We start from the raw sequence: 22,919 nt of genomic DNA, 5'->3' as shown, positions 1-22,919 counted from the left end.
TGCCCACTTGCTGCTGTGTGCATGTGGAACAGCCTCACCATGGGAGCCTCTCCCCTCCTTGGGATGCTGAGCATCTGAGGGAGCAGCAGATGCCCCAAGGGAGGCAGCAGGACCCTCAACCTCAGCAGAGGGCAAGAAAACAGCCTCTGAGCTCCCCACCCTCACTGCTGTTCCAGACCCACCCGTGGACCCCACCCAGCCTCACCCAGCCCCCATGCAGCCATTGTCACCAAAGGCTCAGAGAGGGCCATGCCCCAACCACACAGCTGTGGTGCTCTGACCCTGCAATGACAGCCACTTCTGTCCCAGGAGTCCTGGCTGAGACCCTCCAGTGCCCTGAGAAGGCAGTAGGACATGGGACCAGCCAGTGTGAGCTGCATGGACCCATATACCCAGCTAGGCACTTAGGCCTTGCTGGGAACCCTGGGGTCTGGACCCAGCCCACTTCCAAGTGGGGATACTGGGGCTTTGCCACTGCCAAGGGTCTACCAGGACCACTGCAGTAAGATGCAGTCACAACCACCCACCCCTTCCTGGAGACAAATCGCTCTCCCTGAGCTCATGGCAGGCACTTACTTGGTCACCATCAGAAGTCAGGAAGGATGGTGGCCCAATCCTCTGCTGCCCTGGCCTTTAGGAACTTGGCCCCATACAGGCGCAGGGCTCCAATTCTGCCATCACAGGGCCCACTCACCCGTGCATGACACAGCTTCACCCTGAGAGACCAAGGTTACAGGTCTCTGGCTGCTGAGACATCAAAATCTCCTAGCAGGGCTAGCACCTGAGCTCCCATTTCGCACAGACACTGTCCCCCCCTACCCCGCCCCAACTCCATCTCCTCTGAGGTTCATGTCCAGCATGTCTATGCAGCCAGTAAGCAGCTTAAGGGCCCACCTCAGAAGACCTAGCCAGGCCCAGAGAGGTCAACACTGCCTAAGGCCACAGAGCTGGAACTCAGCTGAGGCCTCTAGTTCAGGGGCTGGGCCTCCAGGGGGCATAGAGGCAAAAGTGACAGCAGACAGGTCCCACAGTCAATTTCTTTATTGAGAGTCTTGCACCCAGAGAGGGTGCCATAGGCCCTTGCTGTCCTAAGTGCCCCCTCCAGGGCCACACCACGAGTCCTTTCCTGAGTCTGAATGGCAGGGCCAGGGCGGCCCTGCAGTCCTTGCTTCGCAACTCACTCAGAGGCGCTTTTGCCCTTTGGGGACCAGATCTTGGATAAGCGGAACTTGGATTTTTTCCTTTGGAGGCCTGAAGGGGAGGGATGGATAGTGAGGCTGTACCCATGGACAGGCAGCCTCCATGCAAAGTCCCCCCACCCGGAATGTCCTTCCCTTCCATAGGTCAGAGTCTTCCCTGAGTCCCCAGAGCTACAGGAAGCTGGGCCCCAGCATGAGGGCCAGGCTCACACTTTCTCCACATGACCACCCACATGCCTGCCTTTATGGCAGAGGGCAAGGCCATGCTAAGTGTCCCCCCACACTCTGACCATGTAGTCATTGGCCACTCCTTGGCTCCCTGGGGTGACAGGGAGCACACACCCTCAGGGTGAGCCTGCCTGTCCTCTCACCAAGGCTATTGGCTGGGCCCAGCACCTGCCCCACAGGGGTCCAATGCCATCCCCCCAGGCCTGCCCAACCCGAGTTACCCAGATTCCGGATCATGTCTTGTAGCACCTGGTCCTCCTCTTGCTCCCTGAAACAGGAAGCGTGGCCCTGAGTAGCAGCGCACACTGGCAGGCCCTGGACTACCTCCAGCCCTCCTCACCCTGAGCCCTAGGCCCCACCCAACCTTGACATCACTCCACCTTCTCTGCTGTGACACCAGGCCACACCTAGTGTACTTTTCTCTCTCTGGAAAGTCCCTCCCTCCCTCTCCGGGATGGTGGATCCTGCTCCTGCCTGGAGAGATGGCCCTCAACAGTGCCTTAGGGAGAGGAGGAGCCTGGGCTGACTAAACCAAGGACCTGTAGACAAGAGAAACCTCGGCTGACCTCACTAGTGACCTGGGGACAGGAGGGCCCTGGGCTGATCAAAATAGTGACCTAGGAACAGGAGTGCCTGGGCTGACCTGTGCCAAGGCCCCGTGGAGCTCTCAGAGGTCACATTTAAAGCTGTCCTCAGGTGCCAACCTATGGTGGCCTGTACAGAGCCCTCAATGAAATATGGGACAGAAAGTTTTGGGGGGAGAGTCATGCAGCTACCACTCACTGCAGCAGCCCAGAGACACACATAGCCACATTAATTTAAGATTTTTTTTTTGAGTCAGTCTCACAGTCTGTTGCCCTAGGTAGAGTGCCATGGCATCATCTTAGTTCACAGCAACCTCAAAGTCTTCAGCTCAAGAGATCCTCTTTTTTTTTTTCTTTAATTTTTTTGCAGTTTTTGGCCAGGGCTGGGTTTGAACCCACCACCTCCGGCATATGGGGCCGGTGCCCTACTCCTTCAAGCCACAGGCACCGCCCTCAAGTGATCTCTTGTTGTAGCCTCCCAAGTAGCTGGGACTATAGGCACATGCCACAACACCTGGCTAAGGAATAAGATTTTTTTTTTTTGAGACAGAGCCTCAAGCTGTCCCCCCTGGGTAGAATGCCATGGCTTCACTGCTCACAGCAACCTCCAACTCCTGGGCTCAAGCAAGTCTCCTGCCTCAGCCTCCCAAGTAGCTGGGACCACAGGCGCCCGCCACAACGCCCGGCTATTTTTTGGTTGCAGCCATTATTATTGTTTGGCAGGCCCGGGCTGGATTCGAACCCGCCACCTTAGGTGTATGTGGCTGTCGCCTTAGCTGCTTGAGCCACAGGCGCCGAGCCAGGAATAAGATTTTAAGTTAAACTCTTTAACTTAAGATTTTAAGTTGGGTACATTGCAAGTACCCAACGGCCATGTGTGGTCAGTGCCTGCCATGTTAGCACAGACAGCAGAACAATTTCTATTAAAAGAGACTTTCCACTGGACAGTGCCCAAAAGCAGGAACATGGAGCAGGAAGGGGCCCTGAGGCAGAGAGCCCCTGAGACTGCTGCCTGGCCTGGGTCTGCCATCCCCCCAGCCTTGCTCCGCCCCGTATGGTGGGTACTGCTCCTGCCTGGAAAGACGGCCCATGCCCCACACTCTCCCAGTGCCCTGCCACACCTGAGCCGGTCCTCGTCCAGGAGGTCAACAATGGTGCTACGGTCATTCACAGTGCTCACATACTGGTCCAGCAGCTCCTGCTCCCGCTGCCGCTCCTGTGGTGACTTCAGACCCTCTGTGGGGACAGCCTGCCCTCAGCCCAGGATGCAACACCCTGCTGCTCTTGGCAACGCTGAGCAAGAGGGCCCCTCTTATCATCTCACAAAAATGATGCCACTGCAGAGCTATGCAAACACAGCCTCAAGGTGCCACATCCCCAGTCCCACAGCACAGGAAGGGCTGCCAGGGCCTGAGCCCTCAAACCGGGATTCTCAGCATGGTCAACTCAAAATCCCAAAAGCTCATGCTTGTTGATAGCTCACTACCTGCCTCCCTGTCACTGTGCTAAGTGCCTCACATGGGCATTTAATCACAACTGTTTGAGGTAGGAGCTGATTGTCCTCACTTTAGAGAGGAGAATGTCCAGGCACAGAGAGGTTTAGTGACTTGGCTGAAAACACACAGTCAGGCCCAGGGAACTGAAACTTGACCCCAGGCCTACCTGGCTCCAGAGTAGGCTCTACCACCATGACACACCTTCCAGGGCTTCCCACCTGCAGGCCTGTGGAAAGTACCCCCCCATGTCACCCTCCTAGCAGATGGGGCACACACCAGGCTTGGCCATCAACCTGCGCAGTTGGCCTTCCAGGCCCAGCTGCTGCTCCTCCAGGTGCTGGTCCTTGGACCTGCCATGGCAGACATGGGGCTGAGGTCTGGGCTGCCCAGGCTGGCCTCCCCACCCTGGCCCGGCCACACTGGGCACCCACCCTTCCGGGAAGGTTCTCTCACTTGTACATCAGCTCTGACTCCTGCCGCAGCAACAGCTGTTTCTCATGGATAAGCTGGAACCAGTCCACCATGAGGCCGTCCTCTGCATCATCTAAGGAAAGAAGGGGCTGCAGCCATGTAGGACAGGGAGGGCTGCGCCGGGCACCTGGCTCCCAGCCCCACACAGGATTTCAGGCCAATAGGTGGCTAGGCTGAAGTACTCAGGACTGGGCCGGCCTGGGCTCACCTCCCTCGGCTGCCCGCAGACGCTTCTCCAACTCCACACCCTGGAGTTCCAGGGCATCCAGCTGCCTCTCGATGCTCTGCACCTCCCTCTGGATCTCCTCCTGCAGGACGTAGTCAGGGCACTGATGGCAGACAAAGAGGTGGTGAGGGGGACCCCAAGGATTGCACTCCTGTCCCCTGCCCTCCATCTGCCTACTCACCCTGACCAGAGAGGTCACTGCCTTGCCAGGCAGATCAGGGACACTGGCCGGGCCTGAGGGCCTCCCTAGGAAAGCACAGAGTGAGCATCTGGGCCTTGGGACACCAGGCCACCAATGTCCCCTCTATTCCCACCTGGCTTCCCTGACTCTGCCTACAGGCACCTGGGCAGACCCCAGTGTGCCCACAAGGCAAGATCTCACACAAGCATACCCTCTTCAGCACCCCGGCCACCCCGGTCCTTCTAGCACTAGGAGGGAACACTCTACCCTCACCAGGTGTGGAGACAAGGTGCTATGAGGCTGGTAGGGTCTCCTCATGAGGAGGGGACGGGGCACAGGGAATGAGGCCTCCCTCCAGTCTAAGCCCAACGAGCTCCTATACATCTTTCAAAGCCCTGGTAGGCATTTCCTCCTCAGAGGAAGCCTCTATATATCTCCCTAACAGAAAAAGCATCTCTGGGGCTGACCTGGTTTACTCTGAGAATGGGGCTTCTCCTCCTTCTTCCAGCTCTGGGCTGAGCCTTCCTGCACAGAGGGCTCAGGCCGAAGCCAGTCATCTGAAATGTTGAGGCTGGCAGGGATGGCCAGTTTCCTGCGGTGAGATGGGGAGGGGCATGCGGCTGCCCCCAGGTGTGGAGACAAGAGCTATAGGTCAGGCCACCAGGCCCAGTGTCCTCCCCTGAGCCAGGGGCCAACTGAGAGCCTGGGGTCTGTTCCAGAATAGTCATCACCCATGTTCTGCCCAGAGAGTAGTCATGTCCACTCAGGGAGGGCAGAACCCTGGCCCTGCTAGTATTAAGGCAACTGGTCTAGGGGGTTGGTGACCACCTAGGGTCACACAGGAAGTGGCATGAGAATTGGATATGGCTCCAAGGGTGAATATAAGTGTTGGGAACAAAACGCAGACACACATGTGCATCTGCACGCATTTACATAATGAACAGGCATGCATACACACACACATGCGTGTGTGTGCCTGCCAGGACAAACCCACTCCTCTGGCTGAGCAGAGCTGCTGCCCTCCCCCAACACCCTGGGAGGACAGTCCTACCTTGGGGCCCCAGAGGGGAGGGTGGGCACAGCTGGAGACCCTGGGATCCCTCCAGCAGTACCTGAGAGGCCAGGCCTGGGGCTGGATGGGTGTAGTGTCCTGTCAGGCCGCACAGGGATCAGGGTGACATGGATGCCTCCTGTGAAGCTGCTGGGGACCTTCCTGGGGGCTTCCCCAACCTTTGGCTCTGCCAGGGTCTGTGGCTCCTTGAGCTTCAGAGGCCTGGGCAGAGGTGCAATGTCAGATCCAATCTACCCAGAGGGGTTGCTGAACTGTGCAAACCAGCCCAAGGAACAGCTGCCCAAGAAGTGGTGGGCCTAGCCACCTGCACCTGTTTACACCCCCCCATAGCATACATGTGTGTTCACTTCCAGATGCTGTTGTGTGAGTGAGGGACCCACACATGGGCAGACACCCATCCTAGGTCTGGACATAAGAATGTGAACCTGCACATCTGCCACTGTGTCCCAGGTGAATCTGAAACTGTCCCCAAGCTGGTGAGTGGTCCCCCGTGTCACTCAGGCAGGTGCCACATACGCTTAATCATGCAAGGATGAGCATACATCCTTGGACCAGTGTGCACCCAGCTTCGCACCTGCCCTGGGAGCAGGCCCAGATGGGGGTCTGGGTGGGGCCCTCACCTCTCAGCGGGGCTTTTCTTATCCACGGGCTTCAGGCGGGCCCTCCATCCTGCTGGCCCATCCTCCTGGCCTCCCTCATGGCTGGAACTTGGGCCTGGACAAGAAGTGAGGGGACAGATTGTAAAGACAGAATGTAGGAAGTGGGGTGTCTGCCAGGAGTGGCCGGGCCTCACTTGTGCTACCTTTCTGCACCGCACCATCTTTAGATATTCCTCTGGCCAGAAGGCACACAGGAGGCCAGGCTAGAAGGCAGGAGGTCTAGCCTGGCTGCCCGTGCTGTGAGTCCCTGGGGAGATCACTCTCTGTGCTCCTCAACTGCTCCTTGTGCCACACAGGTGGGGCTGTGGCAGCAAGAACCTCACGGGCCCTGCCTGTGCAAAGCGAACACCCACCATGGCTGCCAGCCATGGGCTTTCTTGACTCCAACCTCAGAGTAGCTAAAAGGAGGGGTTCAGCCAGAGGGACAATCTGGAAAAACTCTAGCACAGCTTGCTCTCTGGCTCAATTCGATAACCCCACAGCACTTCTAGGATTTGCCCGAGATGCCTAGAAAACTCCAGCTCTGCCATTAGCCAAAAAAGCATGAGGCTTTAACAGGACCACACAGCCCAGGGAGTGTCCGGGAGGGCCCAGGCCTGGGTGGTGGCAGCACCCTCAAAGCACAGATCACTCCCATCGCATCACCCCACAACATGACACATCGGAACTGCCCGTGCAAACCCCTCTGGTTGAAGTGGAGATGCCACACACCAAGGCAGAACCCAGCCATTATGAGCCACCCAGTGTCACCAGCAGATGGAGCTCCAAACAGGAAGACAAGGAGCAGGCAGCCAAGGGTGCCATCAAATGGTGTGGCCCTGGGCACATCTGCTGCCCCCATGCAGAGGAGAGGGCTGGGACCCAGGGGGTGGGCTGTGACCATACAGCAGAGTAGGACAGGGCAGTTGTGAATCAGGAAATGCCACCAAGCAATGCCCTGGTGGAGTGTCCCTGAGCTGCAGATGTGGCAGTCACCTACATGCAGGCCCCTCACCTGCCCCATATAAATAGGGCTCTTACTCTGTGCTGTCAGGGGCTCTGACTTCAGCCTGGAGCCAGCGCCCACACTGCTGTTCCCTGAGGACACAGCCGAGATCCTCCTGCCCGCTCCTCCTCCTGGCGATGTGGATGCCTGTGAGGTGCTGCCCACACTCAGGGGGGTTGGCTGCTCTGTCTTCACGCGGGGGGTAAGGGTCCAGGGAGACATTGACTGTGATGGCCCAGCTGAGGAACATGCTTGTGGCCCTTGGGTTTGGGTTAGAGAAGTGGGAGCCGAGGAGGTGGCTGGGGAGGGCCTGGGAGTAAGAGAGCAAGCATCAGGCAAAGGTGGGTCCAGGGACCCTCCAACCATTACTTCCAGGCAAAAACCCCTCAGCCTCCCTTGTAGCCAGAGGGAGGGAACACCACCCAGTGAGGGATGGGCCACAGGCATCTCCTCTGGCATCAGCATATGTTGGTGACTGCTTTTACTCTGCTGTTAAATCCTGTGCAGGCTGAGATTAAAAGATCCCCGAAACACAGCACACATGTGGGTGATGGGGTACGGGACGAAGCAGCTCAGATTTTCCCAGAACTCTGGACTGGCCCCAGTCAGACACAAGGCCTCCATGAGGCCTGCAGGCTTGGGCCACCCCACACTCCCTCCAGCACAGCATACAGTTGTTGGGGCCCCAAGGCAGATGGGGCACCTCCCCAAGCCACAAGGCAGCCCCCGTGTCCCTCACTCCCTCTTACAACCAATTTTTCCCTCTACTCTGGGCTCTGGGATGACCAGGCTGTTCCCAGGAGGAGCCAGCCCCTCTCCAGCCAGATATGCCTGCAGGGAGCAGTCCCCAGAGCAGTAAACACTTCCTCAGCCCCTATGATGCTCTGACACCCCCAGACCCAGGGACAGAGGGGACTCACACTCCTGCCCATCCTTGTGACACCCAGAAGCCCAGTGTGGGCAAACAGCGGCTTTGAGTGAGAACATCCCTACTACAGTGAGGGTAGCAAGAGGCAGCAGACTCTGTGTGGCGCAGCCTGGATGTGACCTCCCTTACAAGGTGATTATACTTGGTTGATGTCCCCCTAAAATTCATGTCCACCATCAAGTTCAGAGTGTGACCTTATCTGAAATTAGGGTCTATACAGATGTGATCGTGTTAAGATGTGCTCACACTGCATGAGGGCAGACGCTAATCCAATTACCAGTGTCCTCAAAAAAGACAGAAGAGAAGAGATAGACAGAGAGGAGGCCATGTGATGACAGAGGCAGAGATCTCAGCAGTCCAGCCACAAACAAGGAACACCTGGGGCCACCAAGACCTGGAAAAGACAGGAAGGACCCTCCCCTAGAGCCCTTGGAATGAGCATGGCCCTATCTACACACATGTGACATCAGACACATGGTCAACATTTCTGCTGTTTGAGCCACCTGAGCAAGCTGCTTAGGAAACAGGCCTAGCACCTCTGCTTTGCCTGCCAGTGCACCTGCTCAGCGTCCAGACAGGCAGAAGACACTGAACTGGTGCAGGCTCAAGGCGGGGAGGTCCAGAGCCAGCCCAATGCAGAGAAGCCAGCTCTTGCACCCAGCTGATATGTTGACCCTGCTCACAACCTATTTCATCATCTGTAAAATGGAAATATAGTTCTCTGGGATCAATGAGTATGTTGCACTAAAGGCCCCACAGTGGCAGCGTCACTGTACCCTGAGTACATGCAGACAGCAGCTTTTCCCTAATAACCCATCTCCCACCACCCTGAATGCCTGGCACCACTGCTTCTGTCTCACTCTCACTCTCCTCATTTCCCAGGTGAGAAAACCGAGGCTGGGGGAAGCACAGCCCCAGAGTCACACAGCTAGGGCAGGGAACCCTGACCTTCCCAGATGCCCCAAGGCCCCTGAACTCCTGGGCCTACACTGGCTGGCAGGTGGGTGCGCATTCCCAGCCCCTCCCTCTGTACCCACCTGGCAGGTGCCTGAGTGCTGGCAGCCCCCAGCACGGGGAGGGCCTTCCTAAGGAAGCTCACAGCCTGCTCTCTGCTGCTGTCTGCAGGAGCTCCCACCGGAGCCAGGGCCCTGCCAGCCAGGCTGCTGCTGGGGGGCACTCCTGGTATCTGGAAGAACTTCTCTCGGGCCTGCTGGGTCTTGGAGGTAGAAGGGGTCCAGGCTGGGGAGTCTGTTGGGCCTGGAGATGCTGAGCTGGAACTGAGCTTGGTCTGAGGAGCAGCCCCATGAGAGGGTCCCTGGCTTGGTGGGGGGGCTGGGCAAGGGTCCAGGGCACCTTGAGGCACAACAGGACAGGAGCTGGGTGCCACCCTGCCCTGGGAAGGCGATGACCACCCCAATGGTGAGCTATTAGTCACACGTGTGCGGGCTGTGCTCTCTACAGGGGTGGAAGCCACTGGGCTCTCCACGATCCCAGGCTTAGCTGGGCTCTGCACACGGATGTGGGTGGAGGAGGTGGCTGGAGCTTTAGATGCAGCTGGAACAAAACCTCTGGCAGTTGAGTTGCCTACGGCAGGCTCCCGGGCAGGTGGCCTGGCCTGGGGCCCATTTGTCTCCTGGGCTTTCCTCTGTGTGCTGAGGGGACTAGAATCCATGGGGCTGGCCGCTGGCTGTCTGGCTGTCAGACCAGGCATCTTGGTGCTTGCAGAGGTGGCTGTGGGATGATGGTTGATGCAGACAAAGACCCCTGGGTCCCCTGTGGCTCTATAGGCGCCTGAGTGCAGCGTGTTGGAGCACTGCTTACATCTGGGAGAGAAAATCACCAGGAGCACCAGGCTTGCGTTCATCTGTCATGAACTTACGTATTTCCATGTCCATTCATGTGGTTGCTAAGTCATTCAACAAACACCTCTTCTCATGGTCCTTAACCATTCTGAGTCACACGTGGAAGGCTCATTGTGAGAGGTACACCCCAGAAAGTGCTTGTGCATGTCAGTAGATACAAGCACATGGCATACGTATACATACATACACACACACACACACACACACACACACACACACACAGACTACCCTGAGACCTGCCTCGGGGGCTGGCCCACCTCAGCTTGCAACATGGTGGACATACTGAGGCAGGCCCTATGCTAGTCCTCCAGGAGGCCCCAGCAAGGCAGGGAGCTGTGGATGGTCACAGAGTGAGAAGCCCCAGCATGAAAGGCTGAGGCATGTGAGGGAGATTGAGTCAGTGTGTCTAGAAGGGGAGCTGGAAGGGTGTCAGGCCCTGGGGTGTTGACAATAGCCCAGCCCAGGACATGGCCAAGCAGGAGCCACAGGAGCCCTGGGAGGTGTCTGGGCAGGTCCTACCTGAAGCAGCTCCGGTGGTAGAGCCTCCCATCAGCCAAGTGCCGCTGCACCAGGTGCACATGCTTGCCACAGACCCCACAGGTGCTGCTCACCGAGCTGCCCGACACCAGGCCCTGGGGGAGATGCCAGCTAACCTCTCTGGGCTAGTGCCCACCCTGGCCCTCCCTCCCCACACAGGTGTGCCAGATGATCCTATTTGGTTTTTTTTTTTGTCGAGACAGAGTCTCACCATGTCCCCCTCGGCAGTGCTGTGGTGTCACAGCTCACAGCAACCTCAAACTCCCAGGCTCAAGTGATTCTCTTGCCTCAGCCTCCGAAGTAGCTGGGACCACAGGTGCCTACCACAATGCCTCAGCTATTTTTTGTTGCACTTGTCATTGTTGTTTTTAGCTGGCCCAGGCTGGGTTCGAACCCACCACCCTCAGTGTATGTGGCCAGCACTGCAACCACTGTGCTATGGGCGCCAAGCCTGGATGATCCTATTTTACAGACAGGAGAACTGAGCCCCCAGAGTGGCAGCTGGCTGGGGACTCATCAGGGCTCACACCCAGGCTGGTCCTGAGGAAGAGGTGGGAGCACCTGGGGACAGATCCCCACCTCCTATTGCACCCCCCACACAGAGACCCAACCCAATTCCCATTGCCAAGGCCCTGGAGCGCCAGCCCAAGCAGCAGTGGTGCCCAGTCACAAGTCTTCTGACCTCTGGCTCCACTTCTGGGGCTCAGGGTACAACCCAGCACCCTTCTCACCCCAGAGGGAGGCACTGTCCTATCTAGGTTCAAGTTCTGTCCCACCTGTGGCTTCAATGGACCTCAGCTTACTCATCTGGATAATAGGAGTCACACTCTATCCTAGACAAAGTTGAAGGAGCTGGGGGTGGTAGTCCCAGGCAGCTCCTGATACAGCAGCTAAGGCCATGTCTGGACCTGGGACCTAGTTAGGGGCTACAGCACATGTCCCCAGGCCCACTCAATGTGAACTGCTGGACAACCCAAGAAAAGAGAGGACAGCAGGGCTGGTGCTTACAGCTTGTGTGAGTGGCTCTTCTGTGCCCCCACCCTTCCTCTGGGCAACAGGGTCTGTCCGGGCTGGGGAGGACAAGGCTGGCTGGGCTGGGGCCTTTTTCTCAGATGGTTCCTCTTCAGAGCCCGATGGAGGCCGTTTCATGCCAGCCATACCCCCAACTGGTACAAGACAAGCAGGTGTTAGAGGAGCCCATCACAGCCCTGCCCCAGGCTCTGAAGGGGCCCAAGAGGGCCTGGCATGGACTCCGGAGGCTCCTGCCTCTAGGGGGGGCTGGCTGGGGAGAGCAGTCTGAGGGCATGTGCTTCCCAGCACAGCCGGCCCTGCCCAAACCCCTTCCTACCCCATTCTGGTGGCCCCCATGGGGTCAGGAAAAAGGGACTTTTCTGTTTCTCCACCAGGAAGGGCTGGCCCTGTGCCTGGCATGATTCCGGGGATTTCTGAAGCCAAAAGAGGGCTATGGGGTGGGAGGAGCTGGGTAGCTGCACACACAGGGCCAGGGTAAAGTCTGTAATCTCTCCTGCTTAGCCAGCCCAGCGTCCACAAGTCCCAAATTAGGACCAGCTGAAGCCAGGCCTGGGGCTCTGCATGTACCTGCCAGGCCTCCCCAAGGCAGGAATGACTCCTAAGACCAGGAGCAGGGGAGGAGGCAGAGCTCCCCTGAAAAGAGGGTAGGGGGATTGGAGCCCTTCCCAAGCCAGGACAGGTTGGGGGCTTGGGGAGCTGGGACCCTACACATCACTAGAAGCAAGACAAAGGCCCAAACTCCTTGGAAGAAGATGTAGCACTAGGGTCCCCACCCACATGTTGCCTGCTTCATGAGGGGCAATGCTGGGTGCCAGGCTGGCAGGACTGGGTTGGGCCAAGAGGTCAGGCTAGAGGGTAGCCACATGGGGGCTGCATGGTGAACTCACTGGGGGACCGGCCGCAGAAGTAGTTATAGTACTGGGACACATAGGTCAGGATGCTCAGCCGGTCAGGCACTTTCAGGGCCACCATGTCCTCAGCGTCTAGCAAGGCCGGGATGCCCAGCTGCTCCTCAGCCACACGGAAGGCCTAGGGAGGGGCCTGGGTCAGAAAAGCAAGCAGAGGACCCCTTCTCCTGGGCTTGTGCTCTGCTCTGCCCATGTGGCTGTGTGAGCCTCAGCTTACCCATCTATATTTCTGGCTCAGTCCTAACTGTGCAGGGTTGAAGTTGCTCTGGGAGCTGGTCCCAGGGGGCTCTTGAGGCCCTGCCCCACCTCAGACCACATCACCTTGGCGGTATCTCTGGGCCTATTCCACACCTAAGCCCACATACCCAAGCTCAGGGAGCAGTTCTCTCCAGAGGGGTCAACACCTGCCCAGCCCACTGAGCCCTTCAGGGTCCAAGAGGGACACAGAGGTGGCCGGTGTCCTGGAAGCCAAAGCACTGTGGGAAGGAGCCTTGGCGGCTGGGGAGGGCCAGGAGAACTGCACTACCTACAGATAGTGGATCTCAGCCTCAGAGCCCCTCTCCACCCCTGCCGTGACCACATAGCCCCAGCAGCCCTCTGAACCTGAGGAGCTCTAACCAAAGATCCACACTGTCCTGCCCTTCACCCAGCCTCCCTCCTCCCTGGGCTGATCCCATGTCCTCCCTAAAAGCACCCCCACCTACCCCTTCTCTCTCTAAGTGCTATACCCACTTAGAGAAACCCCAGCAGGGGTGGCACATAGACACCCCCCCCAATAGAACTAGCACCTAGTCCCCAAACATGGCACAAAAAAGTTCCACAGGGCCTGCTGGCCTCACTTAGTCCAGAGCTGGGTTCTTCTAGGGCCTGAGGGCCACCCAGGGTTCCCCCGACCCAGACCACCTGCCTCCGTGGCCATATTGGCCTGAAGCCCCCCTCTTTCTCCTGCCAGGGTCACCACCCCACTCCACAGTCTTCCAGATGTGCCCACACTTCCCCATGGAAGACAAATTGCCATAGACTTCACTTCCGCTAACCACAAGCCCATTGCTGGTTCCCCCAGCAACAAAACGCCTGCAACAAAGGCTGGTTTATTTAATGCTTCCACCCCCTGCACTCTCCTGGCTTCACACCAGCACACAGCCAAGCCCAGGGACCAGTCACCCCCTCCTCTTCCCCAATGAGCCTAGGGTCCCAGCCCCATCTGTCCCCTTCCCTGACCTGCCCTGGGTAAGCCCAGATAGTCTCTTGCCTTTAAACACTCCATCCACAGCCTGATGACCCTCACATCTGTCCCCCTGCCTTTCCATACGTGCCAGGCTCATATCTCCACGGTGCTCCCAGGCCACAGCACAAGTGAGCTCTGCCCCCTAAGGCTGGGTACTACCTCTAACTCTTCTTCAGACACTTCCAGAATGCGGCCCTTTCCACAGCCACCATGGTAAGCCAGGTGCCCCACCTTCCTGTCACCTAGCCCTTTCTAGACACAGATCATACCTCTCAGGGTCTAGCCACCACAGTCCTTCCCATACCATGCTAACCCACATCCTCCTCCTGCCTACAATGTCTTGCTCCTGGGCCTCTAGGCCCCTGGGTGTTTTTCTAAAAGCCAGTGCCCTCCAGCCTCAGGGCATTGCTCCTGCAGCCCCCAACACCCTTCTGCAGGTATCCACAGGGTTCCCTGACCTCCATCAGGGCTGTGCTATAGGATGCCCCCTGAAAAAAACACACCACAGCCCCCATGCTCTGCCACCTTCTTTCCTTCATCTATCTCCACAGCACTTATTCCTGCCCAACAAGCTGCACTGTTTGCAGCACAGTCAGAACTTCCTGAGAAGGATGTGTTCTATGCTGCCCTGCCCAATACTGTGGCCACCAGCCACGTATGGCTGTGAGCATTTGAAATGCCAGCATGGCCAAGGAACTGAATTTTTAATTTAATTTTATTTTAATTAAGTTAAATTAAAATTGCCCACAAGCCAGGCAGTGACAGCAGGCTTGACCATGTCCTGTGCACTGACCATTGCCCTTGCTGGAATGCCAGCTCCACAGTGCACCAGTGCAGGCCCATCACCTCCCTGTAGGACAAATGATGAATCCAGCCTGTGCAATAGGCCATGAGAGAAAGTGGAGCTCATTCTGCAACAAGGAAACTGAGGCTGGGCATGGGGGAGAGGCTGGGGAAGGCAAGCAGGACTGTAGGTAGGCCTAGAAGCTGGTACTGGGGTAGAGATGGCAGCTGGCCCACCTGTGATCCCCTGGGGCCCCGCCCTACAGCCACTCCTGCCCCAAGGACACTTTATGCTCCTTCACTTTCCCCACGGAGGAAGGAGTGCTGGGGAGGCCTGGGGCCCAGGATGAGCTGGGCAGCGAGCCCCCGGCCTCAACAGCAGGATGCCCTAGACAGGTCCAGAGGTCTCAGACACAGGTTAGGGGCACAAGGCAGGCTAGTTGAGCAGCTTTGAGAGAGGGGCACTTACCAATTTGTTGTTTTCATAAATGTTTTCTTTCCTGAGAGCATCAAAGTCCCTGGAAGGCAGAAACACTGGTGTCCAAGGGATGGAAGGGCCTCAGAGGTTACCTTGCCCAAGTGGAGGCCACAAGGGGCTGTGTAGAAATGAGGGAACACAAGGAGGGCTGGCTAGACCCTCCCTGGTCACAGCAATGCTGTGAGCACCAGGAAGCCACCACCACCTCCAGATGCCTGGGCATCAGATGGGCTGTGGTCAGGCCTTCTGGTGCCCAGAGAACAACATGGGTGTATATAAGAGGCTCCCAAGGCTGGGGGCAGCACCAACGCACAGAGTGAAGGAGAGCCCACGGCTGCCAGCCACACCACCCTGAGGGTTGGAATGACCCCTCCCCCCACCTGTCTGACTCTCCATTCATGTGAGGGTGCTGCTCTCAGTTCTCAGCTCCTCACAAATTATAAACTCTCTTAAGGCACATACCCCACCTATAGAGTGGCCACTGTCATGTCCCCATCACACAGACGAGGAAAATGAGGCATAGAGCAGCTCAGAGAATTGCCAGAGGCCATACTGCAGGGAAACCGCAGTCAGAACTGGGCCCTGGCTCAAGTCCGACCATTTGGGGTCCCACTGCTTCTTCATTCCTCCCTGAAGTAGCATCACTAAGCGTCCACTGCATGCCCAGCCCCCCTCTGCATCCTGGAGAGGCCACAAGCACAGCCCCACACATTTCAGGCAGGTACCAGATTCTGTGTACATGCCCAGCATGGGCACACCACAGCCATCACATCCACCAAAGGACACTCTCAGCAGAAAGCACACTTAGACCACACGCAGGTGGCCCCTGCCCAGTCTCAGACATTGAAAAAGACCACCAGACCCTGAGCAGGGGCTGCTGCTCTCAAGAGAATTGGTTAAATAGTGACCTGGAAGCCAGTACAGTGGTGCACACCCATAGTCCCAGCTACCGGAGGCTGAGACAGAACACTTGAGACCAGGAGTTCAAGACCAGCCCAGGCAACACATGAAACCCCATCTCAAAAAAGAAAAAAGTGATCTGTTCATGTTACTGTCTGTGGGGTTCCAAACACCTGTTACTATGGCAGCATGAGCTGGACTGTTCTGGAAGCCTCCTTGCACAGGAGGAGGAGTTTGGGCAGAGGTCCAGACTATAAGCCCATTTTGCACATGTGCAAACTGGAGCAGCTCTGCAATGGGATAGGGGGATGGGGCTCCAGTTTGTTCTACCCCTCCAGAAGAGGCCACCCTGTCTGTCCCCATCCCTGCCTTCCATTGATCTGCCCAGCTCCTCGGGACACCTCCCAGGTAACGTGTTCCAGATGCCAAGACCATAGGGCAGAGAGAGCTCTATGCACACAATTTTGTGTCCAGTGCACAGATGACAAGAAAGAAGCCCCAGCCTGTGCCCAGGGCCTTGGGTCTGGGCAGAATCCCTTGTCCTCCTAGGTTTGTCCCCAGATGCGGTATGACCCCAGGAATGCCCAAGGGCACATGGGTGGCCACCTCCCTCCCACACCCAGGACGCTCCTCACCTGAGGGGTACAGGGACTCATGCTCTCTCTGCTCCCCAAGTCTTTGAAGGGTCAAACTCTTCTGTAGACCTTCTCTACTAACTGAAACAGCCAGCAGGGATGCCCCAGCTGGAAGGGCAGGATAACAAGTCCTATTTTCTCTCTAAACAAAATGAGAGAAGGAGGCCTTCTGCCTCCTGCACCAGACTCCTCTGTCTACCCGGGGGCTGTGGCAATTGCCCCTGTACGGCCATCTCGTCCCCAGTCCAGAGTGAGTAAGCTCTATGGCAGACCAGAGTGCCCCAGAGCCTTCTAGATGCCCCAGGACAGCAGTGCTAGTGCCCACTGCACAGGGCAAACGTGTACAGGCCTGGACTGCAAGTTCAAGGACTGTCAGCCCTCAACACCAAGTCCAAGCTGCTTTCCTGGGCCTCTGAGGCCTCCACACTGGGCTGGGCCACCCTGACCAGTCCACGGCCATCACACCCCTCCTGCCTCCCTGAGGTCCAGTGTTTCCTGCTATGAATGTCCTGTCCTAGTGCTGCCTGATGCTCTGGTACCTGCAGTCCCTGAGCCCTCGACCCTGCTGCAGGAAAGGGTCTGGACCCTGAGGAGCTGAGCTCTGCGGCCAGATGCTGTGGAAAGTACTAGTCAGAATCACCTTGCAAACCCCATAAGAGCACCAAGCAGAGACCCTACCTATCCCTCCAGGAAGCCCACTGCAGCCAGCATTCTACCAGCCAGGGCCCCTAATGTTATGGGTTGAATGGTGCTGAAAAACGGCACATAGAAGCGCTGTCCTCCAGAACTCTGCACAAGACCTCATCTGAAACAGGATCTTCACAGGGTGATGAAGTTTAAATGGGGCCTTTGGGGTGGCCCTGATCCAATGACTGCTGTCCTCATATAAAGGAGAAATTCAGACATAGGAACACACAGGGAAGAGGATGTGAAGCAGGCAGGGAGAAGACAGCCACCCATGAGCCAAGGAGCAGCCCACACAGTCCCATCCTGCCAACACCCTGGTCTGGGCCTACTAGCCTCCAGAGCTATGAGAGGGGGCATTATTTAAGTCTCCTGGCTTTTGGTACTCTGCATGGTAGGCCAAGCTGACTGACACACCTGGCCTTGGCTGACCCACAGGGAAGTGGGTACCTTGAGTCTAAGGCTTTGCTGGGCAAAACTGCATCAATTTCACCCTTGCTTGGGGTGGTGAGCAGATGATGAGGTGGCCAGAAATGGCCCCAAGACCCGGTTGGGCAGGGAGTGTGCTGAGCCCAGGACACTCCTCAGAATTAGATTATTTTTTTGACTTAAATTCTCACAATTAAAATCAAGTAAGTTCTGGTATAACTCCAAGCCACCTACCTTGGCGCTTTGCACAGTTGGTGCTCTATAAATGCTTGTGGATGAAATAATTCAGTGCTTGCAGAATGAGATTTTTGAGGCTTTAATTTATTCTTTCAGTTTTGGCCAAACAAATGAATTTCTCATGTGTCACTGCCTGCCCCGCCAGCCCCACTGAGCCCCCAGACTGCTGGCCTCAGCTCACAGAGCCAAGACGACCTTCTGCCCCCATGCCTTGGGGGACTCCAGGCACATACAACCCCTTCCAAATTCCTGGGTGGCTGACCTCATGTTGTTTATTTCCTGGAACAAAATGTAGCCACGAGGGGTGGGCACCAGGCTGGGAAAGGAGAAAGGCTTGGCCAAGCCCTCTCCAGGCCCCACCAGCAAGTCTGGAGTGATTCCCATGGGAACAAGAGCAGAGGGAGAGAGGGGAGAGGCAGAGACGAGAGAAACAGATGCCAAAAGGCCCAGAAGACACAGGAGAGAGGAACTCAGGGATGGCAAAGCCACAGAGTCACCAAGACAGACACAACCATATCAAAGATGGGGGGAAGAGAGTGAGGACATCCTCCCTGCTGGGCCCCTCAAAAAAAAGTGCTAGGCCTTGGGCTGCTCTTGTCCCTAGGTGGGCTGGCAGCTCCTCCCAGAAAGGTAACACCAGGGGTCTGGGCAGCATGCCCCAGCCTGGCCAGGAAAATAAGTCTTCTGTCCCCAGGCAGCTTCCTGCTGACCCAACTCAGCCTGGGGGAAGGAGCCCCACCCTCTCAGCCCACCCTCTGCTCTGGCCAGAGCACTCTCTCCAAGCTTCTGGGAGGTACCTCTGCGGGTCTTCCCTGACCCCCCAAACCAGGCAAGACCTGGGAGCCCAACCACAGTAAGGGAGCCATTGGCAAGGGCTTCAAAGAACCCCTACAAGGTCTTACAAGCCAACCCCACCATAAGCTGGCTTCCCGCGCTGGCAGGACTGAGGCGGGGAGTCTGGAACAGAACCCCAATTTCATGACATTCCCCCCAGGTCCCTCCATAAGTCCACCAGTCCTGAGCCTCTGCCCACTGCAGAGCTCCCAGCCCCACCCTGCCTGTCTGAGTTCAGACCCGGAAGGAGGAGGACTGGCCTCTCTGGCCTCTGAGGCCCTGACTGCCCAAGGCAGCAAGAGGCAGGGATATTTGTTCTGGGTGGTTCTGGAGCTCACCAGTGTCACAGGAGAAACAAACCCTGGGGCAGTACCTGCAGAAACCCCGAGCTAAGGGTAGGGCAGATGGTAGCTGGCTGACCAGGCAGGGAGTTGTCTGTCCCCTGCTACCTCCTGGTGAGTGTCACCAGGTAAGCCTGTTTCATGATGGGAAAGTAGAAACTGCACACCTCCCAGGTCCCGGTGGGGCTCGCCAATCACAGTGCCTGGAGAACAGACACAGGACACATGAACTCCCTGATATCTAGCGCCTCTTCCCCTTGGCCGCAGGGCAAAGGCAGAACAAGGAGCCCCACCTGGCTGGCTCAGCGCCAGGCTTGTTCCTTCACAGCTGCTCTCCACTGAGGGACAAGCGGAAGTGCACTCAGCATGCAGCAGGAAGGACTTAGACCAGACAAAGGGCAGGACTTCCTGGTGGCAGAGCTAGGAATACCAGACAGGACATCCACTCTTCTGCTGCCAGAGGGTCTTCACTGGAAGGAAAGGAGGGCAAGAGTGTTGGGGGCTGGGGCTCACCAGGCCAAGGTCTCATCCAAAGTCTGACCTCAGGGCTCCCTCAAAAAGACAGCACCCTGTACCTATCCTTCACATGGCTTCCTCCCCTTCCTGTGATAGGCACCCACAGGCATGTGTCCCTAAATTCTCAGCATACCCTCCTCAGGCACACAGCAACAGTGTCCACCAGCCAGTAGGTACAAGCCCCATCATGATGGGGCTGACACCTATGGATACCTGTAACTCCTTTTGCTCCTATAAAAAAAACTACCACAACAAGGAAGCTGAGAACATAGGAGTATGTTCCCTCACCTTCTGGAGGCCTGAAGTCCAATGTCAATTCCCTGCTCCATGGGCACATGGCCTCCTGCTTCCTTCTGCACATGGGTACCCACTAAGCTGCTACCATGTCCCTCCATACCCAAAGAGCCCTGACCACATGCTGAGCTCAGTGCAGATATAGCAGTGAACAAAACAGACACCTCCAACCCCTGGAGCTAGCAGTCCAGTGGGGACAGACAGACAATAACAGAGGCAGCAATAATAAGGCCATGCCTTCATGATTGTGTAGGTGGTTGGCCTCTCCTTCCTCCAGCCTCCTTCTTGTTTGCCCCCTCCATTATTGGGAGTCATCTTGAGCTTTGATTCATTTACCTGTTTACTATTTGTCTGAGACTAGAATGATGCTCCCTGCATTTGAGAACCAAAGGGATCTTATACAGTACACAGTGACAGGTACACAGCAGGCACTCAGTAACTATCAGTTAAATGAATGGATCTATGATGCCTGCTTGTGCCAGCACACATACACATGTGTGTACCTGTGCTTCCCATGCACACCCAGGCCTCTGACCTCAGCATAGCTGGGAAGAGATGGAAGCTCCCAAGGCCAGGAGGGACACCCGCTGACCAGATTCTGGGTCAATGTTCTGCAGTACTATCTTTCCCTCCACTTGAAGACCTTTCATATGGGTCTTATCTCAGCCAGAAGCCAGCTTCACCTGGGACCTGTACCCCAGTGGGGCCTAGACTGCCAACCTCCCTAAAGTGGTCCTTCTCCCAGGCTCCAGGTCCCCGGCCCTCTCCCATCAGAGCTCAGCTTTGGGCTTTCGATGTGAACACATCTTCTGCCCAATGTCTTCTGCCTCCATGAGTGACTGAGGCACATCCTTGAGGGGGGCAGAGGCTTCCAGGCAGCTTCATGAATGCATTTTACAACCTCAGAGCCACAGCCCTGGCCTCTTGCCAAGACCTCAGCTAACCTATGGAGTGGTCTGGGGGGACAGTGCTTGGGGGTACAGGAAGAGACCCTGGTGCCAACCCTGGGTCTGCTTGGTATGACCCAAACAAAGACCCCTCCTATCTGGGCTCAATATCTCCATCTTCACAGCAAGGGGTCTGACTGATGCCAGCATCCAGGAGGCCCCTCCCAGCCCCAAGGCCTCCCTGGCACACTTACCCCCCCACCACAGCTGCAACCACAGCTTCCCAGGAGAATGCTTTTTTCAGAAACTGCCCTGGGCTGTAGGCAGCCTTCTGAGGACCTCCTTCCCCACTTCCTGAGACTCTGGCCACCCAGCCTAGGCACACGGGTCTGTTTCAGCAATCTTGGTCCCAGTCATTCAGGCAAAGAGTGTTGAGTGAATAACCAATGGAGCAGGTCCAGACTTGGGCCATGAATTGGCACTAAGGCAGAGTCAGCCTTTCAGCCACCCCAGTCAAGACTCTTCTGGGGGGAAATGGGCCACCACTCCAACTCCTTCCCACCTCCTGCAGCTTCCAGGGATAGGGATCCATTCTCCATCTCATCCTCTACCCCCTGTGGTGCAGAGGCCTGTCCAACAGTACCTGGGATATCAAGGGTTCCTGCTCTGCCCTCCCCCCATAGAGGCTCTGGGCTACACTCCCAAAGGGGCCAGGACCTGCTGAGGGGAAGGCATAGCCCACACTGGAATCCTGAGTGACCTAATTTGGATCGAATTTTTAACAGTAAGGGTCTCAGAGGGCCCCAGGGAACAAATGAAGGAAGGAGGCTGTGGTCAGAACCCAGGACACTGCCCTGAGTCATGGATTGACTAAGCCAGCGGGGGCGGCTGGATGTCCTGGCCTGGGTCCAGCTCCACTTGGTGGACTGGCAGACTGAGGCCACCAGAGGCCTTCGGGGGATCTTCGAGGGGGAGCCCTGGGGTTGTGCCTGCAGGACCTGCTCTGCCCAGTCCCATACCGGCTACCTCTGGGGCCCGTGGCCCACGAGTTCCGACTCATTCCCCAAGACCGGAACAGGCCTGAGCCTCAGTTTACTCGCGCGCATTGACGCGCTGCCCTGCAGTGGGGTCAAAGGGCGCCAGACACGGCGGAGCACTCACAGGAGGTCGGGCCGGTGGCGGTGCAGAATGGCACAGAAGGCCAAACCGTCGCGGAACGACGTGGTCATGTTGGTGATGCTCACGTCGCGGTAGCCCTCGCACTGCTGCCGGCACCACTGTTGCAGCGCCCGGATGGCGGCCATGGGGCAGCCCGCGCCCGCGCTGCCCCGGGACTGGGCCCGACCGGACACCGCGAGGACGCTGGACGGATCTGCCGAGCGCAACCCGAGACAGAGAAAGACAGCGACCGTGGGAGAAGCGCGAGCGCTGAAGGACTGACAGCCGCCTCCACCACCGCGGGTTCCGAGCGCGGCAGAATCCGCTCCCAAGGCCCAGGTCCCGACGGCCCCGCCCACCCCTGGTCACCCCTCCCCCAGGAGGCCCCGCTCCAGGCCCGGCTCCAAACCCCGCTCCCGGACGGCCCCGCCCCAGGCCCCGCCCCCGGTAGGTCCTGCTCCCCCTCCCGCCCCACTGCCCTGCCTCACCCGCGGCCAGACCACGCAGGGACCTGGGAAAGGGTGTGCAGCAGTCCTGAGGTCTTGGCCTGCCGGGGCCCTGCACAAACCTCAGTGCATTCTTTCTTTTCACTGCCCTACCCACTGCCACCACCTCCACCCTACCCGCATAAAGGAGTGGAAGGAAAGGCCTGTCAACAAACGGGGAAACTGGGACTCAAATAGTGGTCCATTGCCTGGGGCCTAAGCCTTAGGCAGGCCAGCCAAGCAAGACATGCCTTGTATTTGGGTGCATGCAGGAGGGTACGCCAAGCAAGGCAGAACTCAGGCCTGGGCATTGCCAGAGGAGAAACTGAGGCTGGGAAAGGGACCATCATGCCAAGTTGCAGAGCTGGTCTGTGGGGGAAGGAATCCCCACCTGAATTCCCTCTTTTGGAGGGTGTTTCCTAATTTTCCACTTTGAGCATCTGTGACACAACTAATTAAGAAAAAGTCCCTGGTGGGCGCCTGTACTCCCAAATACTCAGGAGACTGAGGCAAGAGAATCGCCTAAGCCCAAGAGCTGGAGGTTGCTGTGAGCTGTGACATGGCAGCACTCTACTGAGGGCGCCAACCTAAGACTCTGTGTCTAAAAAAAAAAAAAAAAGTGAAAAGGTCCCGATTTTTGAAAAGAATGCACGAATGGGCAG

General features: G+C 57.2%; 1 protein-coding gene across 1 annotated transcript; it reads right to left on the bottom strand.

The window, feature by feature from the left end:
- Positions 1–1,026: 1,026 nt before the first annotated feature.
- MICALL2 (MICAL like 2) lies at positions 1,027–22,045 on the bottom strand. The gene is made up of 17 exons (XM_023516510.1): positions 21,776–22,045; positions 14,849–14,897; positions 12,348–12,489; positions 11,437–11,594; positions 10,411–10,523; positions 9,067–9,852; positions 7,137–7,411; positions 6,078–6,171; positions 5,498–5,658; positions 4,853–5,005; positions 4,386–4,450; positions 4,187–4,307; positions 3,961–4,051; positions 3,784–3,857; positions 3,133–3,247; positions 1,649–1,695; positions 1,027–1,251 (listed from the first exon to the last, which is right to left on the bottom strand). The coding sequence occupies exons 1-17, from the start codon at positions 21,916–21,918 to the stop codon at positions 1,178–1,180; spliced, it is 2,661 nt and encodes an 886-aa protein (XP_023372278.1). The 5' UTR covers positions 21,919–22,045; the 3' UTR covers positions 1,027–1,177.
- Between the last annotated feature and the right edge of the window lie 874 nt (positions 22,046–22,919).

Source organism: Otolemur garnettii, unplaced genomic scaffold (genome assembly GCF_000181295.1).
Source record: "Otolemur garnettii isolate 467f Iridium unplaced genomic scaffold, OtoGar3 scaffold00092, whole genome shotgun sequence".
Lineage (NCBI taxonomy): Eukaryota > Metazoa > Chordata > Mammalia > Primates > Galagidae > Otolemur > Otolemur garnettii.
Note: the sequence above shows the minus strand (reverse complement) of the source record. Positions and strands in the feature narration are given on the sequence as shown.